Source organism: Eptatretus burgeri, chromosome 1 (genome assembly GCF_056783735.1).
Source record: "Eptatretus burgeri isolate ZD-2024b chromosome 1, Ebu_testis_v1, whole genome shotgun sequence".
Classification (NCBI taxonomy): domain Eukaryota; kingdom Metazoa; phylum Chordata; class Myxini; order Myxiniformes; family Myxinidae; genus Eptatretus; species Eptatretus burgeri.
In genome coordinates this window covers 75,711,406-75,729,211 of record NC_140961.1, presented here as the reverse complement: position 1 = coordinate 75,729,211, position 17,806 = coordinate 75,711,406, and the positions used below count along the sequence as shown (strand labels likewise).

At 42.8% G+C, this 17,806-nt stretch overlaps 1 protein-coding gene across 5 annotated transcripts in view; it reads right to left on the bottom strand.

Annotated features, from left to right (window-relative positions):
* The window catches only part of NSD2 (nuclear receptor binding SET domain protein 2), a 152,908-nt gene that overhangs the window by 56,248 nt on the left and 78,854 nt on the right, over positions 1-17,806 (bottom strand). For all 5 annotated transcript variants that reach the window (XM_085888625.1, XM_085888644.1, XM_085888634.1 and 2 more), the window contains 4 exons: positions 14,980-15,086; positions 7,544-7,819; positions 4,752-4,871; positions 2,821-2,944 (listed from right to left, as the gene is read on the bottom strand). In XM_085888625.1, coding sequence (XP_085744751.1) covers positions 2,821-2,944; positions 4,752-4,871; positions 7,544-7,819; positions 14,980-15,086 — 627 coding nt within the window. The remainder of the gene's footprint in view (positions 1-2,820; positions 2,945-4,751; positions 4,872-7,543; positions 7,820-14,979; positions 15,087-17,806) is intronic.

The window sequence follows — 17,806 nt, the reverse complement described above, 5'->3', positions numbered from 1 at the left end:
CAATTCCCCTAAACACTGCCAATACACCATTATACGGTAGCTGTAAGTTAGTAACACGTTCAGTAAGTTCTGTGGTCGTCCGGAAGACGTCAAATACATCTACATACGTCAATATGCTTTGGAGATACGTTACACATAGGTTCAAAGCACATTACTCATCGGTTAGAAATAAGTTTCGGGTACGCTAAACTTTACCTCGATGTGTTTCGACTTATGAGTAACTTACAAGTAACGTGTGTCGACTTGTGTCAATGATCGCGTAACGTGCCTACAACTTATGGCCAGCGTATGCGGAACGTGTGCGTCATACGCTGGCATACGTCGTAAAATTTTCAACATGCTGAAAATTTGTCGACGTACTCGGCGTACTACGACGTATGCCAGCGTGCTTCAGCGTGCTCTTAACGTATACAAAACTTACCCATAACGTATTCGACGTGTGCCAGCGTATTCGGCAAATTTTTCATACGTCGGCATACGTTGGCTAAAACGTCAAGGTGTGACAGCGGCTTGACACTTCGATGTCTAGTGCGGTTATGATTTGAATCGTTGAGCTGCAGCCTATGAATAGCCTACGCCACGTGATCGTCGGAGATTCGCTGCCGCACGCTTTGCATAAGTTAGACTATCGTTGGGCATAGGTTGTTAACGCCAACAACACGCTCAGCATTCATTGATATAAGTTATCTATATGTTATCGAAACGTTCTGTGTACGTTACTAATACATTATGCATCTGTCCAACTCGTTATGAATACGTTCAAAACTGGAAAAAAACATCAATAGTTCAGCGTACGCCAGCGTTTTGCATACATTTTGATACCTTGCCATACGCTGGCTAAAACGTCAAGGTATGACAGGGCCTTAAGCAAATTGAAAATAAGAAAAATGCAGGACATTACAGTGATGTAATTAACTTTTCAGAATGAAAGGGTTCACCCAGAAAGTGTGTCGAGCTACCATCGTGGCCAGTCGTGTATGCAAATGAGTTTAAACTGACGTCAACCCAAAGAACGATTCATGACCTTTCCTACAATGCATAATGCCCTGGAAACTGATGGAAGCTTCTAATTGATGGAGAAAGCTGATGACAAAAAAAACATTTCTGGGATCATGCTATTGTTCTTTATATTGTCTGCTGCTATCGTGATTTATACGAGGACTCGAGGAGAAATTTAAAAAACCTATCAACAGTCCACTCTCAACAGCTACTTCAAGCCATCAACATCTGCTTCATTCACTGACGAACCCATGCCAAGCACATCATCAGCACCGCCTCCTCCCATTAACCACCACTTCCACCACCTCCCACCCTGTAATGTAATGATGTGTTCTTGCTCCATGTTTATTGTCGGTTCTGTGTACGATGATATAACGATGGTTTTAGTTCCGAGTTACTCTCTTTATTATTAGGCAAATAATAATATTATAATGTCACTTGCAACTAAAACCATCGTTATATTATCGTACTGGTATTTCAACTCTCCCAAAGGCACCCCCCCCACCCCCTCAAGCTCTCACCCAGGGCGGACTGCCCTCCCCGCACGCCCCTTACTATGCCAGTGGTTGATCCAACTCTTTCCTTGGAAAATCAGAGGTACTCACCATCTTCAAGGTCTTTGATTGTAGCTCAATAGAGTACTGCTCTCCTTCCACTCTCCAAGTGCTCAGTCTATCCCAGCAAATGCAGAATGCAAGTGTTCTTCCAGGAGCCCCCTTCTGGTCAAACTTCCAAAATCCAGGCTGATTACATGCCTCAACTCTTTTATTCTTCACTTCTTCAGTCTCTGGAACTGCTTTCTAGAGGCTGTTCCATCTCATTCTTCCCTCTGGGGCTTCAAGCACGCAGTGCACCACCTCGTGTCACTCCCCATCCTGAACAATGATCTATTTCTATATTACTCCCATTAACCCTTCTTAACCCAACCCTCTTACTTGCTGATTTCAGTATTTCCTCCCCTTCTCTCTTTTCCTTTCCTGTTCATTTATCCCCTCACCAGTTGTATGCAATTTTTGCCTCTCAACCCCAATGTCAATTTAACCTTGCTCTTCCATGAGCATCGCTCTTGTAGAAAAACAACAAACAAACTTATGGCTATATTAGATGTAAGATGTCGTGGTTAAATTGGACAACTTTGCCGAACTGTGCCGAAGGCTAGTTGGACGCACAAACAAGGCCAAAGGCCTTGCAGCATACCTCAAACTGTGGTTTGATATACTCATGTACGGGCATGGATAACTTTGACATAATCCACATTTAAAGGACAACATCAACTTACAATTAAATTAGATGTAAAAATGTTCTGGTTGCATTTGACAACTTGTCAAACTTTGCTAAAGGCCGAATGGGCGCAATATTGAAGTCAACCACCAGGGGATGCACACGACTCATTGACTGTATGATGACACACTCTCTCTCACACACACACACACACACACACACACACACACACACACACACACACACACACACACACACACACACACACACACACACACACACACACACACACACACACACACACACACACACACACACACACACACGGTGTTATCAGTAACTCCAGGATACAATTCCCAGGACTCAATTCTTCTGGCTGACTTCAGTGGCTTTAAACCTTCCACAAGAATACATTTTAATCACCACAGAAGGCATTGTGACAAACACTGCATCTGACAGACACTCGGACCTGGCAAGAAGTTACTGTCAAATATTAATGAACAAGTATCAACTATAACAAGCCTCATTAACATAATTAAAAGCAGCTTCTCCATGGCTTGAAGGTTTTGTTAGCACTGATGTTGAAGTGGCCGCACCCACCAGTCGTGCACTCTTCACACCTAAACTTCCCTTTAGGCATTGCGTCCAGCCCAATGCAGGAGAGATGGAAAGCACCACAGCACTGGCCTTCACAAAGGAGCAACTCCCCTGTCATCTCACATACCTGCACACACACAAACACAAACCTAAATGCTTGCTCTTTTGACAGGAAGCTCATTCCAAAAACACTGCTGATTATACGTGCGATTGGAACTCGTATGACAACTACAACTGCATTTAAGTCTGTAGCCTGATGGATTAATTTATTTTGGTGTTGGTGTAGCACAGGCATGACGGGCCAAATGGTCAAAAGTTGCTCGTTATTCCTTAAAAGGGCTCTTCCACTGGGAGTATATTAGTCCCACTTCGAAGACCAATCTGTGATTGAAACATTAAAGCTGAGCAATTATTCATTTGACACGTTCATTTATTGGATATTCCGTGTTGGGATGTTACCACGCAGTTGCAACCTTTGATCATGATCAGGGTCACCTCTTCTTCGTTCCATACATTTGTGACTTCATTCATTCCAATATGCTGTTTGGAAGCTCATTTGACATGCTTAGATAAAAGGCATACAAAGGGGAAAAAAATGCAATATGCACTATAAAACTGATTTACAAAGATTAATTGGTTGGTAGAGGACATACATGGAGTGGCAATAAAGTTCCACGTCTACATTTCAATCCAAAAGTTGCTTACCTACAGGAAATTAACCACAAACATGCAACCTGGTACAGATGTAATCACAAAACATATGTTTCTGAAGTACGTACGAGTTTCAATCAACTGGATAATTACCAACACAGTCCACAATCCATTCCGAGGTTTCATTGGTCCCACCTATGATCAAATTGACAAAGTGGACATTTAGAAATGTCTGTTATGTTTTGTTGTGTTCCTTGTCAGCTGCTGTTTTTGTGATAATATACCGAAGGGTCATTACAATATATTTCATTGGAATAAGCTACTATAGGGCAAAAAACATTTTTTACAAATAACTCCACATGAGTCACATAACATATTATGGAGCACCATGTACGAGTATATAGAGGGAGTATCGCTTAACATTTATTTCTTTTTAATCACAGATCCATCTTTTGACCCCCAGCCATACATTTACTTGTTTGATTCACATTTGTTTGTGCTCCACTTATCGACAAATGTTATACATCTATAATATGCTGTTTCTTTGACTACTTGTGGGCACAAAGTGAACCCCCAGCTTTGTAACATCCATTAACACGAGACAAAATATTCTGTTTTGAGATTCCTGTAACTTGAAAATGGCAATCAAAATTACCCAGGGTTCCTTGTCAGCTTAATTAATATCTTTATCCAATGGAAACACAATTAACTTCCTGAAACATCAATAACATGTAAACTCGATTCATAAGTGAAAAACTGGCAAAGCAGTCGATGTTGAAGAAGCCATAACCCTCACAACCACTGAGTTGGGGAATAAAAAAAATTTTTAAAGATCATTTTACCCAGACAATAATTTTTCTAAATATTTAATTAAAATCGGAGACGGTCACTCGGGGGCCACTAGGTGAGTTGACAAGGAATTATGTGATTATGTAAGTTGAACGTTCAGGATACAACAGAACACTAATCTATGGATAAAAGTTTCTCCGTCCATAACACTATGTTCTCTCTTCGTTTGTTAGTTTTCGGTTGGTTTGTACCTTTTCTGTCTCATCACCGCTTTCCCCCTTCCTCTTCTTGCTGTGTTTTAGCTTGTGTGCATCTTGTTCACCCCCATGTGTCATTTTCTTCCTCCCCTTCATCGCACTCTTGCTTCTATTCTGCTGTCAGTGTTTCCCCCTTTCCATTTTGTTCTCTTCCATCCTGCTCTAGCTATTCCACGAGCCTCGGTCATGTAAACCAAAAAATAAAAATAAAAACATTTAGAAAAAAACAAAAATCACCTGACAAACATTCTCCTTTTTTGCTGCACCACCACCTCGTTCAATTGGTTGCCTCTTCAGCGAAGCCATGGTGATCTCACCTTCTTCTAATGGTCCTTCTGTGTTCCCATCAGATGAGACCTGGAAGCAGGTAACCGATAAAACCAAATAACAGATACACAACATTAACACAGAATTATACCTGTGAGGACTATGATAAGTCAAGGTGTTTCATCACAGCAAATAAAATATTTCTGAAAATTACTTTAACATTTACATTCGGAGCATCCAGTGGTTGGCACAACTAACGAGAACGGCACTCGGTGGAGAACATACCTCCACCAGGCTAAACAATTTACGTTTTGTATCCCACTGATAGGCCGGATCTGCATCCGGACCTCAACTAAAATCTAATTGGCTTGTTATTGTCGCCTACCAAACTCATCCACCAACTTTTGTCTGAATCCGTCCATAATTTTTTGAGATATCGTGCCAGATGTCGCTTTTGGCCCAATCACCTTAAGAGTACCCAAGCCGCAGGGCCCTCGAGTGCATTTATGGCTGTGCATGTCGGAAAAAACACCTAAGCGACCAGGTAATTTGGCAAAGCAGATAACTGACCAACCATAATGCTATTTATTTAAACAAGATCAAGGCTCATAGAAGAGCAAGGTGGTGGAGGGCATGACTGGGGTAATGGGGCAGTGGTTGGGCACTAAGCAAAGGAATGAACGAACAGGAAAATATCAGAGAGAGAAAATAAGAAGGTAGAGATGGAGGTTAGTTGTGTCGGGTATCGAGGAACTGAGCAGTCCGGTGGACCCTGCAGTTCTGGATCATCCTCCAGTGACCATCAACGAACACATGATCAATCTCCTTTCCCACACCGTCAACAGTGCAATACCAAGTCCAGCGATGAGCCTGTGGGCGCTGAAACCATGAACCAGCCACCGTAAGTCCATGACTTCTTGCAAAGTCAAGGAACTTAGTGCTATTCTGGTTCACAGTTCCAGACCCATGGGGTCCAACACACGTTTCATAACCAACCCTATCAGTTCCAATCGATGCATTGAAATCTCCCAAGACTTGAAGAGTATCTCGCCTGGGGCACTGATCAACCACAGACTCGAGCGTGGCGTAGAATGTGTCCCGGTGAGATCACTCGCCTCAGTGGGAGCATATACAGAGAGAGAGACCAGGGAAATGACACCCAAGGAGTGACGAATCCTTAGTCTCATAATACGCTCGTTGACAGATGTTACCTCAATTATTATTGGAGTCACCTTATTAGACACAGCTTCAGCAACTCCTTGGGCATGGTAACCATCAGAGTGACCAGACCAATTGTAGGTGTGACCACCTGCCATGATCTCGCCGCAATCCGGTCTCTGAACTTCAGAGAGAGCTGCAATCCCGATGTCCAAACGCTTGAGCTCAGATGATAACAGAGACATGTGATCATCCTCACTTAGGGATCGGACATTCCAGGCGCCGACCCGATGGGACCGCCTTAGGTTAACCCAAGCAGACCGCCGTCTGGTGGACACCTCAGCACCACCCTGACACACACTACCGCAATTTGACCCTGGAATGTTACCCCGTGATTTCCCTCCTATCATCAAAGATTGGGGGTCCCGAAGGCTTTGCCCCAATCCCATCATCCGGTGAGCTGCCCTGCGAAGGGCAGCTGCACAGGAGGTACTCCCACTGGGTGGGGTTTCAGATTTATTTTTGCTTTTGGAATGTTTTGCGGAATGAAGGGTTTTACGGTGGCCGGAGTGCAAATCCTGCCACCAACCTCCTAATAAAAAGTAACCCAACTGCAGGAGGACGTCCGCAGACAAAGTTGGGCACTAGATATAGATGGCCGTTGGCTCACAAGGAGCTCCTCCGCCCTTTCACAGGTTTTGTTTTTAATCCTGCTGGGTGTCCATATCATACACCCTCCTCACCAAGAAACTTGGTGGGGGAGACGGTTTAGTCGCCGACAACCCGAACATGAAACAGGTTAGTACAGGTTTACATGGTACCTGTAGCAAGTGACAAATCTAATCTGACCTGACAATTAATGGGGAGGAAATTCCTTTTTCGTAAATGCCCCGCTTTGTTGTGTGAGAAAGGCCGTGCCATTGTTGTGCCGTGAGATAGGTCGTTGTGTGGGGAGAAAGGCTGAAGAAAAAGGCCCACTGAGTGCGGGGAGAAAAACGGCGCCATTGTGGTGATGTCGCTGCTACTCAGAAGGCAGCACTTCCTCCAAGCTCAGTGGCTGTGTTTGTCTTGTCTCACAGTTCTGTGTTGTGTCGTTGGTTGTTATCTCCACATGTGGGTTTCAGAAGGTGGAATGGAGCCCTCCCAGGTCTCCAATTGTGTGTGTGTGTGTGTGTGTGTGTGTGTGTGTGTGTGTGTGTATGTGTATGTGTGTGTGTGTGTGTGTGTGTGTGTGTGTGTGTGTGTGTGTGTGTGTGTGTGTGCTCCACTATGAGCCTTATATGATGTAAAAGAAAATAAAAAAAGAATGGAAACAGGAAGCCATTGACAATCAAACAGCAAAATAGCATTTCTCGTTTGATTTACAAATGTTTGGAATCCAAACACTTAACGATGTTGCATTCATCGGTGGCTTTATAATTTCAACTTCCAGTTTCCTTGTCACTCGAATGTCTCACCAAACTTCCATTCAACAAAGAGATGAGCAAGTATGACCTAAAGAGACTTAAACAGCACTGTGGTGTGCCTACACAGAGTGCATGGACATGCATCGAATCAAGGGTATTCCAAACTGTTTATGGAGCGTGATGGGTCACTTTATCCACCTCAGACTCCGGAGCAGAAGGAACTTCTGAAGTGGAAACTTTTCCACGGACAATAGTGCGCGCAAGGTCAACTTCAGGTGCAGATGTGCGGCTGCGCTTCTTGAGTGGTTTGCAGGAATCCGAGATCTTGCTCACCCCCGCCGACTGGGAAAAAGGTCGCTGAGAGTTGTCCAGGATAGCTGAGGCAAAGGTGCTCGGCTGTCGGACTGCAGGAAATGGGATCAAGGCCTCAGGGCTGCCGCATTTCTTGGGCAACATTGTTGTGTAGCAGGAGGCCTGTAAAAGTAAGCAATGTGCTTTCTTCAAAATAAGGTCAACCATTTGTATATTTTTTGATAAGCCAAAAATAACCAAGAACATTTTGACAAAATTCGTGCCTACTGAGTGCAATGTAATCCGAAAATAAGCAACATAATTCACCTCCAATCTGACTGTACTGTTTCTCTGTCCGTTAATCTGACCGTTAATATGGGTTAGTACCTGGTCTGGTGATATGTCAAAAAGTATGGAGAGTTTAGCTTTTGACCAATTGCAACAAATATAATAAATAACCACAGTATCGCACAAGAAAGGTCTCAGCAATGCAAATTATAATTTTTTCTCAAATAATAACAAACTAGAACGGGCACTCATAGAGCGCATACCTTCGCCGCCACTACTTTTTTTGTTCTTGGTATGAGTGTGGGGAACTGGTTTCATATGAATGGTCTTATGACACAAACACATATCTGTAATGTCATGACCCCCCCCCCGACTTTCGGGGGCTACGGACTAAACAGCAATCAACTCACGTCGTTTTGGCGAGTCTTCACTCGCAAGTTCGGTGAATACAACGTTTCAACAAGAGAAGGTAATCTCGTTTGATGCTGGTTTCATGCAAATCGAATAAGAATTGACTGAGTTATGCCGAAAACCGCATATTTTTCAAGAGCGTGACCCCCCCCCCCGACATTTTACCCCAACCGGTGACATGTGTTATGACGTCATTGTGTCACAAGATTGGGCATTAAATTCTGAACATTTTGGTGCTGGGTTCATGTAAAGCAGACAAGAATTGACCGCGTTATGACAAAAGCCGCATATTTTTCAAGGTCGTGACCCCCCTGACCTTTGACCCCTAACCGGTAACAAGAGTATGGGCGTCATTGTGTCATATTGCATATCACAAGATGAGGCGTTGAATTCTGAACATTTTGGCGTTAGTTGCATGCAAATTGAATAAAAATTGACCGTATTATCGTAAAAAGATGATTTTGACCTTTTTGTGACCTTGACCGTGACCTTTGACCCGAGCGATCCCAAAATCTAATCGAATGCTTCCTGGCTAACAACCAATCATCCCACCAAATTTCATGCAATTCGGTTTAATACTTTTTGAGTTATACGAATCACAAGATTACAAATAAATAAATAAATAAATAAATAAATAAATAAATACACGTCGACCAAAACATAACCTTTCGCAGAATGCGAAGGTAATAAAATCAGCGTGTCAAAGGAAGGTCTGACAAATGCTGTCCTTCAACGAGAACGGCACTCGTGGAGCGCATAATCTCAGCTCGTGCGTTCATTCTGAACAAAGGCACCATTGTAAACTGAACACCCGACTATTATGGCCCAATGCTTTTATAACTCATATACTTGTATCATCCATGCACATTATTATGTCACATAGTTTCTTGGCACGAGTTATGAATGTCATAAATTTAATTATTCACTAAAGGCCCGGTCACACCTTGACGTTTTAGCCAACGTATGCCGATTTTTGAATTTTTTTTCTAAAACGCTGGCACACGTTGAATACGTTATGGGTAAGTTTTGATAACATTGAGAGCACGCTGAAAAACACTGCCATACGTCGTTGTACGCTGGCTTTAGACGTTGTACTTTTTGGTTGTCCTCAAATTTTTTCATGCTTGAAATTTCACGACGTATGCCGGCGTATGACTCACACGTTCCGCTACGCTGGCCACAAGTTGTATGCACGGTCTGCGATCGTTGACAGACGTCAACACATGCTACTTGTAAGTTAATCATAAGTTGAGACACGCCGAGGTAATGTTTAGCGTACCCGAAACTTATTTCTAACCTATGATTAACGTGTTGTTGGCACGTTACGCGATCGTTGCCACACATCGACAGACGTTACTTTTAAGTTACTCATAGGCTGAAAGACGTCGGTATAATGGATCGTCCTTGCGTCAGCGTCCACCGCCACGGCCAGGACACTTATTTGCAGCATTCTTAAAACTTTTCTTCGGCATGACGAGGATGTTCACACTTCGATGTCTAGCTTGGCTATGATTCCAATTGTCCATCGGCAGCGTCAATTTAAAATAGTCGAGTTTGAGCGTTTTAACACGTTCAGAAGAAACGCTTCAAATTTCAAAACCCCAGCGTCAAAAAACAAAGGCGAGTGACAGCAATTTAAATCGTTCATTGTAAACAATGAAAATAGCTGAGTGGTACCGTTTAAAAGTCGTTGAGTGTAAAAAAAAAAATCCAATTGTTGAGCGCAAGCGTCTACTTTCAATAGTGGAGATGCAGCCATTTAAATCGTTGAGTGGCAGCCTATGAATAGCAAACCCCACGTCACAGGCAAAGATAAACTGCCGCACGATATGGATAAGTTAGGCTATCGTTGGGCATAGTTTGTGAACGCCGGCTTCACGATAATTATTCGTTGGTATATCGTATCTATAAGTAATCAAAGCACTCTATGCACATTATTAGTTCATCGTGCATTTGTCCAACCCGTTATGAATAGACCTAAATCGTAAAAACAAGCTATAGCTCATTGTTGAAAAAGCCCCATAAAAAAATTAGCCGCGAAGAACTTCGAACAATGGTGAAAAGATGTCTCCTACCCGTGGACACGCGGACGCAAGGACGATCCATCATAACCCACACCCTCCCCCTCACACTCACCTACTACTGCCAACATGAACAAACTACTGCTAATACTAATACTAATACTGATACTGACACTGATACTGATACTGATACTGCTGACATGGACATCGACTCAAAAAGGACTCGAAAACACTGTTGGGTTCCCCTTTTATGAGCAGCATTTTTATATACCAATTCCCAAAACCGCTGGGAACACGTCTTTATATGGCAGTTGTAAGTTAGAAACACGTTCATTTTTTTTTTTTTTGTCGACCGGAAGACGTCATTGGAATACGTCGGCATACGTCGATGTGTGTTGGGACTACGTAAAGAATTGGTTCAAAGCACGTCAAACATAAGTTAGAAATAAGTTTCGCATAAAAAAGACATTACCGCGACGTGTTTCGACTTATGAGTAGCTTATAAGTAGCGTTTGTGGACGTGTGTAAGCGTCCACATATCGTGTGTAAAACTTATCCCCATCGCATGCGGAACGTGTGTCATACGCCAAGTACGTCCAAAAATTTTGAACATGTTTAAAATTTCTTGACGTACTCTACTTACTACGACGTATGATAGCGTACTTTAGCGTTCTACTCACGTATACCAAACTTACTCATACCGTATTTGACGTGCCCCAACGTTTTAGACACATTTTTCTTAGGTCGGCATATGCTGGAAGATCGCCAAGGTGTGACCGCGATGTTGTCACTTCCATTTCTACGGCAGTTATGATTTGAATCGGTGTGCGTCAGCCTTTTAATAGGCTACGTCATGACATCGTCGGCGATGCGTGCAACACGCTATGCCTAAGTTAGACTATCGTTGGGCATCGGTTGTGTAGGCCGACAACAGGTTCAGCATTCGTTGGTATAAGTTATCTATAACACAACGAAACGTTCTGTGTCCGTTACCAATGCGTTATACATAAGACCAAGTCGCTATGAATACGTCCGAATCTTTAAAAAAAAACATCAAAAGTTCAACGTAAGCCAGCGTTTTACATACATTTTAATACGTTGCCATCGCTGGCTAAAACGTCAAGGTGTGACCGTGCCTTAACATTGGGAAATAGACCAGACATATGAAGCTTCAGAATGTTTGGATAAAGATTTCAATTCAACCAATTATGGCTGGAATACAACCCCACGGGGAGTTGATGACATGCCAAGTTTCAAAAAAAAAATTTCGTTGAGGGGTTTCAGAGAAAAATGATGTCAAAATTTTTTTTTCCTTTAATCCCATGTGGCTGCCATACCATGTGACCTATGACTTCAGAGTTAGTTTGGAGAAAACTTGGAGAAAACTTGTGGATGGATTTGAACAAAACAAGGTGGATGAGTTGATTAGATGACAAGAACGAGCCGATTAGATTTTGGTTCAGGTCTGGATCCAGATGCGGCCTATCATTGGGATACAAAACGTGAACTGTTCAGCCTGGCGGGGATATGCGTTCTATCGAGTGCCGTTCTAGTTATTCCTGTGTCCCTGGCTATTGTCTCTTTCGTTTTGACAGGCCCCACACGCATCATTTCCATGTCAAATGGCTCTTTATTGCTGTCTCTGTCAAGATCACAATTCCTCATGGCCCATTGTCTGCACAAACACCTACATACCTACAGCTGCACATACCTCTGCAACTCCCTCGTGTTTATCTGTGGTGTATGGTACACATCATGATGATGACTCCATATATACCTATATCTCCACCAACACTGATCAATTCATGACCATCTATCCCAACTCTCTGTTCCTCATCTGGGGCAACTTCAACTGCTACTCAACCAGTTTGAGTGTCAGCTTTGCAACAACCTGGTATGGTGTTGCAGTTATGCCCTTCTCCAACTCTGTGGGTCGGGTATACCCGACGTGTAAACTTTCTCACCCACATTTCAGAAACTGCACTTACCTCCTGAAGATGGTAATAAGTAACTTTCCAGCCAACCTCCCCTGTTCATCTTTTTCCCCTCTTGGCTCCATTGACCATTTTATTGTCACAGCGTGTACCTCAGTGGTTATTGCTCAAGACCAACTTAAACGTGGCAGAATCTGGCTCTTGCACAAATCAACCAACAAGGACTGCAATCTACCCACCCACAAAGCGAAGCATTGGACTGCCATCTCCGCAGTATCTGATAGAGATTCCGAATGCCAAAACTACCAGAAAAGCAACATCTCTCTCATGCACTGGTTCATCCTTTCCTATCTATCCTCTTGGCCCTGGTACACTGAATCCTGTGGTGACACTGTTGTGGTCAAGCATCTTGTTTTCTTAACATTGAATGCTAACCAGACTGAGAGCAACTTCAGGTTACACCATAATGCTCGTAACAATTGTGTGAATACTTCGGCAAGTCAGAAAGCATGATCTTGGTCAATCTCAAAGCTGAACCCTCAAAACACTGTTCTTCCTCAAAAGTTTTGATAGCACCTTGTCAAGTCCACCTCAGATGTATCCTCCCCCTCCCTCCTGTCACTCACCTCAAAAGCCCTCAACATGTACTCCACATCTTGTGGACCCAACCCATCTGGCTATGTCCCACACCTTACCTCCTTATACACACTGCCTTCTTTACCCTGTGTCCTTCACAATCGCTAAGGCAGAGAAAATTCTGCCAGGCCATGACTCTTCAACAGTGATAGGCTGAGATGGCATTAATTTACAGGTTCTCAAATCCTGCTCTGCACCTCCTGTTTTCCTTTGACTGCCTGTTCAGCCTGTTCTTGTACTCTAGCCACCTCCCATCTGCCTGAAGTGTGCTGATGGCACTGGCGGTCACAAGAAGGGTGCAAAAACAAATCCTCTCATCTTTAGGCTGTAAGCTTTCTTTTAATGAGAAACAAAGTCCTCGTTAACACCATTCGTTGGTGGACACCATTGCTGCCAATGTCCTCTTTTTCTCTTTTCAAACAGCCTGGCCTCTGACGATCAGTTTGGATTCCATTCTGGTCACTCAGCTCTGGAAATCATATTGTCTGTCTGTCTATCTCTGTCTCTCTCTCTCCTTTACATCATTGCATTAGCTGGAGCCCCAAAGTTTCCAAGTCAGTACTCTCTGAGGGCTGACAACAGGATGGCCGAAAGGGAGGAACACTTACCTCGAAGCTGTCGAGCCAGGGTTTGAATCCCGACCCAGCTATAAACTGTCATCCCAGTGCTTCACAGGCAAGGTGATTCATCAATATGTGCCATCCCTGGGATTGACATTGAACGGGCATCCCGTCTGCCGGCATTAGTTGGTGGACATTAAAGATCCCATGGTGTCCTTTGCAAAGAGTCGGCGAGCTATCGCCACCACCATGGCGAAATTACAAATTCTTATCCTAACCAGCAGAGGGCACTGCTTCAGCAGCACAGCCGCATCCTCACATATAATGTTCTCACATTATTGGCATCTTCCAAGATAAGTCCAAAGCAGACAGTCTGTTGTTGCTCTCGCATCGCAGACAGATTGACGTGTGTTACTTTTAACCACCTCTCATTTGGTCTAGTTCCATTTGCTCTATCGGTCCTCTGACCCCCACCCAGGTTCTCCAACATACATTTTTTTGATCTGCAAGGTCTCAGCTCATGTGAGATCAGGACGGTAAATTGATTGAGGAAAGAAAGGCCACGTGTATACAGTGGGACAACATGTGGATGTTATAAGCAAGGGAATGATTGAAAGAGAGGAAAGGGGAGGAATATTAACCTTATATGAGTAAGAGAGCTTGGATGAGGGTAACGAGGGACATAATTTGGGTAGAAAACATCATGGGTAGCAGGGTTTAAGCTGGACAAAATAAATATGAGCAATTTGGCCAACTTAGTTTGAAAATGTGTCGCCAAGTTCAAGTTTTCCTTCGCCAAACAAAAAGCTGTCAGTTGTAAAATATCCATCCCCAGACAAGAATGGTTTTTGAAATGACTTTACTCAACATCGTTTCCTGAAAACGGTATTGATTTTGGTGAATAAGGTTCCAAATTAACTTTTTGGAAAATTTTGAATGAAACATTTGCCAAATTAAACTTTAATCGGTAGTTGGTGATTTGGCAAATGACAGCTTAAACCCTGTGGCAGAGGAGGGGGATGGAATGAGATGATGTGAGGTGCAGGTTGCACTGCCACCTTGAAGCTCCGAAGGGAATAGCGAGACTAAACATTAAAAAAAAAAAAAACACATTTTGAATGGCAAAATCATTTCATTCTTCCAAATCATTCAGACATGAACTGCACTGCTTGCTGACAAATTCCTATATCATGCATTGTAAAATAAAAGAACAGAAGATGGTAGTGTATGCATTATTTCAATAACCCAGTCATGGTTAAACTCCAAAAATCCAGGCTTTTCTCCCATTTGTCAAACTTCCTTCCGGAGGTGCTTCAATAGCCCTCTTCGCTGCAACGCTTACAGCAATAACAATCTGTTCTCCATTTCCCACTTTACGCAACAACAGATCTAAAATAGGCTGCTGATAAAACAAAAGTTGGTAAATTATCCAACGTACAACCCTAATTCAATCCCTGCTGATGAAGGAAGAAGCATGTAAAACTGTATATTACCCTCTGTTCTTTCTTTACTTTTTTCTTCGGCGCTTCTTCGAGAAAATCACCCGTGGACTCGAGAAACTTTTTCGAAGGTTTCCGCTGCCGTTTGCCTTCTGCAGAATCTGCAAAAGCATGCAGAGATCAATTAGAAAGTAATGCAACAGCAGCAAGCGTTTACGTGACTAATGTTCCATTCTCAAATCTCAAACAAAGCAACCTGGATAACGGCAGCCACTAGGAAGTCTGCTAACAATCCAGTGGTACACACATCAAAAATATTTGGTCTCTTCTATCAGTATCTAAACTTGTGCACGATGTTATGACATCACTCATTTGTACAAGCAAAAAAAATATTTTGCCAAACAATTTCATGTAATAATATACAGTATCTCCAAATAGTAAAAAAAAAAAATAGAGGTTGAGGCTCATGAAAGATGTGGGTTGGTGAAAGGACCTTGTGTCCATTCACCAACCATACGGTGAAACAATTTGTCTTTGTATCAGGCCATAATTTATTGAAGCACAACAATTATATATTTTCTCATTGTAAAGTGACAATTTGTTCATTTTTGCAATGTCCTAGACCAGGGGTCAGCGCGCGAGCCATATCTGGCTCTTCTACGATCTCAATGTGGCTCGCAGAGCTTCGAAGTTTATCAGTGCAAAGGCACATATAAAGATCAAACAAACAGGCTGAACACTTGACTCAAAATATTACGATATTTGTACATCTATATAAATATTTCGGCATGCCCCTTTCTTTGTTCCACCAGATTTTTGTTACTGCATGAAATGAAACAAGATTTGGCACATATACTAATGATATTATTGTCTTCCTTAAGAGGCCCCTCAAAATTCGTTTTGATGCATTTTCACAAACTCCAACGGATTCCATTCAAATTCGGTACGATTATGGCTTTTGGTCCAACTTAGGTCATTGGCTATAAATTTTTTCCATAACACTTCCGATATTCGAAAAAAATCGATAAATCGATATCCCTAATGGGATTTTCCATTCAAATCCACTCAGGTTTAAGGCCTACGGGGGACGCAAATTTCCACTTTGCCCCGGGCGCTGTTTACCTCCGCTACGCCAAGCTGTTAGGGTTAGGGTTAGGGTTTGGGTTAGTGTTAGTGTTAGGGTTAGCTACCCTAACACTAACCCTAACCGCTAACCCTAACCGCTAACCCTAACCCTAACCGCTAACCCCTAACCGCTAACAGCTATTCAGGAAATTTGCAAGAAAGCTCGAGCAACGCCGGGCATTACTACAAGTAAAACATATTTAGAAATGACCACGGGTTGTAATTTTATGGTGTACAAGTGAGGTACCCGTGCTACGCATGAGAGGGAGCCCAAATGGAAACAGACAATGTGGAAACGGCGATGCCAAACCATGAACCAATAAATTCCACATTCCTGTTGCACCTTCAGTCGAACATCAGGCATGGACAGCCGGTTTGTGAATGACTTGAGCAAAAACCTCACTACAACTGACCCCAAGAGAAGTAAGGTGGGTAATATTTCAATGATGTCAATGGCGAAACTGCAAATGTCAAATCCACGAATGTCACCAGTGGAAACCCTCACATCATTTCGTGATTCTCCTTTAAACTCAATCACTTTGTATTTTCATTCCTAACAACATCATTCCAATTGCCTTCAATTAATATGACACCAATAATATTACAAAATACAATGTCACAAACACTCTTGAGATATACAAAGATAAACACCGTTCTAACATTACGTCAGGGTAGGGAGCAGTTCAGTACGGATCGAAACTCCAAATCATAACTGTATTGAGGAATTTGTGAAACTTCCCACCCACATTAGGACACCGGCTGGGACCCCAAAAGGTTCCACACAAGGTTTGGCAGGGCTCGCCCCAAAACTGAGGGAGTAGTTCAGGGTCAGACAAACTGACACTCCTGCTTTCTAATGACCACTCGCTGCAACTGACTACTCATAAAATTGACTACTGAGGGATAGACAGACACTCCTGCTTTATAATATCGATATTCACTAATTTAGATCCACCTACCTTCCTACCCACTCACTTATTGCTGTTGTTTATTGCCCCAGGCATGTCCCAGAGCCACATCCCAGGCCTGTCTTGCACGAGCAGCCCCACAACATGGAGGCAGATCCTATTGTTGCGTGTATAATGTATATGTATTCAGTAGGTAGTTTCAATGAGTTTTGATTGGTCAAGATAGAAATGAAAGGGGTTACACATCCTGAACTTTCAGACTGTAAGTGGCTTTTTCTACTTTCAGACTCAAGTTTTTTCTATCTTGTGGACAATACAGGTAACTTAAATCAATGGAATGGTCACCTTCAAGGCCAGGGAAACACCGTCCTGTCTCTGCAGCAGGCAGTTATTGCCTTTGAATCCAAATTTAATGCGTTCATCAGAGATATCGAGTCTGGCAGGCTGACTCACGTTGAGACATGAAGAGCGTTTTGAGATTGATGCATGGTAGAGGATCCAAGCAGCAGCTTTGATTTGCAACATCTCATGATGTTTACATCCAATCTACAGTACTAATATCGGTCACGTCTCGTTTTGTGGACTTTCGCAGACACAGCACTTTGTTCAAGTTCATAATTTGTCCACATGAAACTTGTGTGGAAGCACTGGACTTGACAGTGATGCCAGACATCTCAGTTGTAGATTTGGAGCTTGAAGTCACAGACTTCAAGGAGTCGGACATTGGGTGGAAATAATTCACACCCTTGATGCAAACTTTGAAAGTCTTGCTTAGCGACACACAGAATTAGCAAAACTGGACTAATTTGAAGAAATTACCATGGGAGAATAACTGAATTCTGCAAACA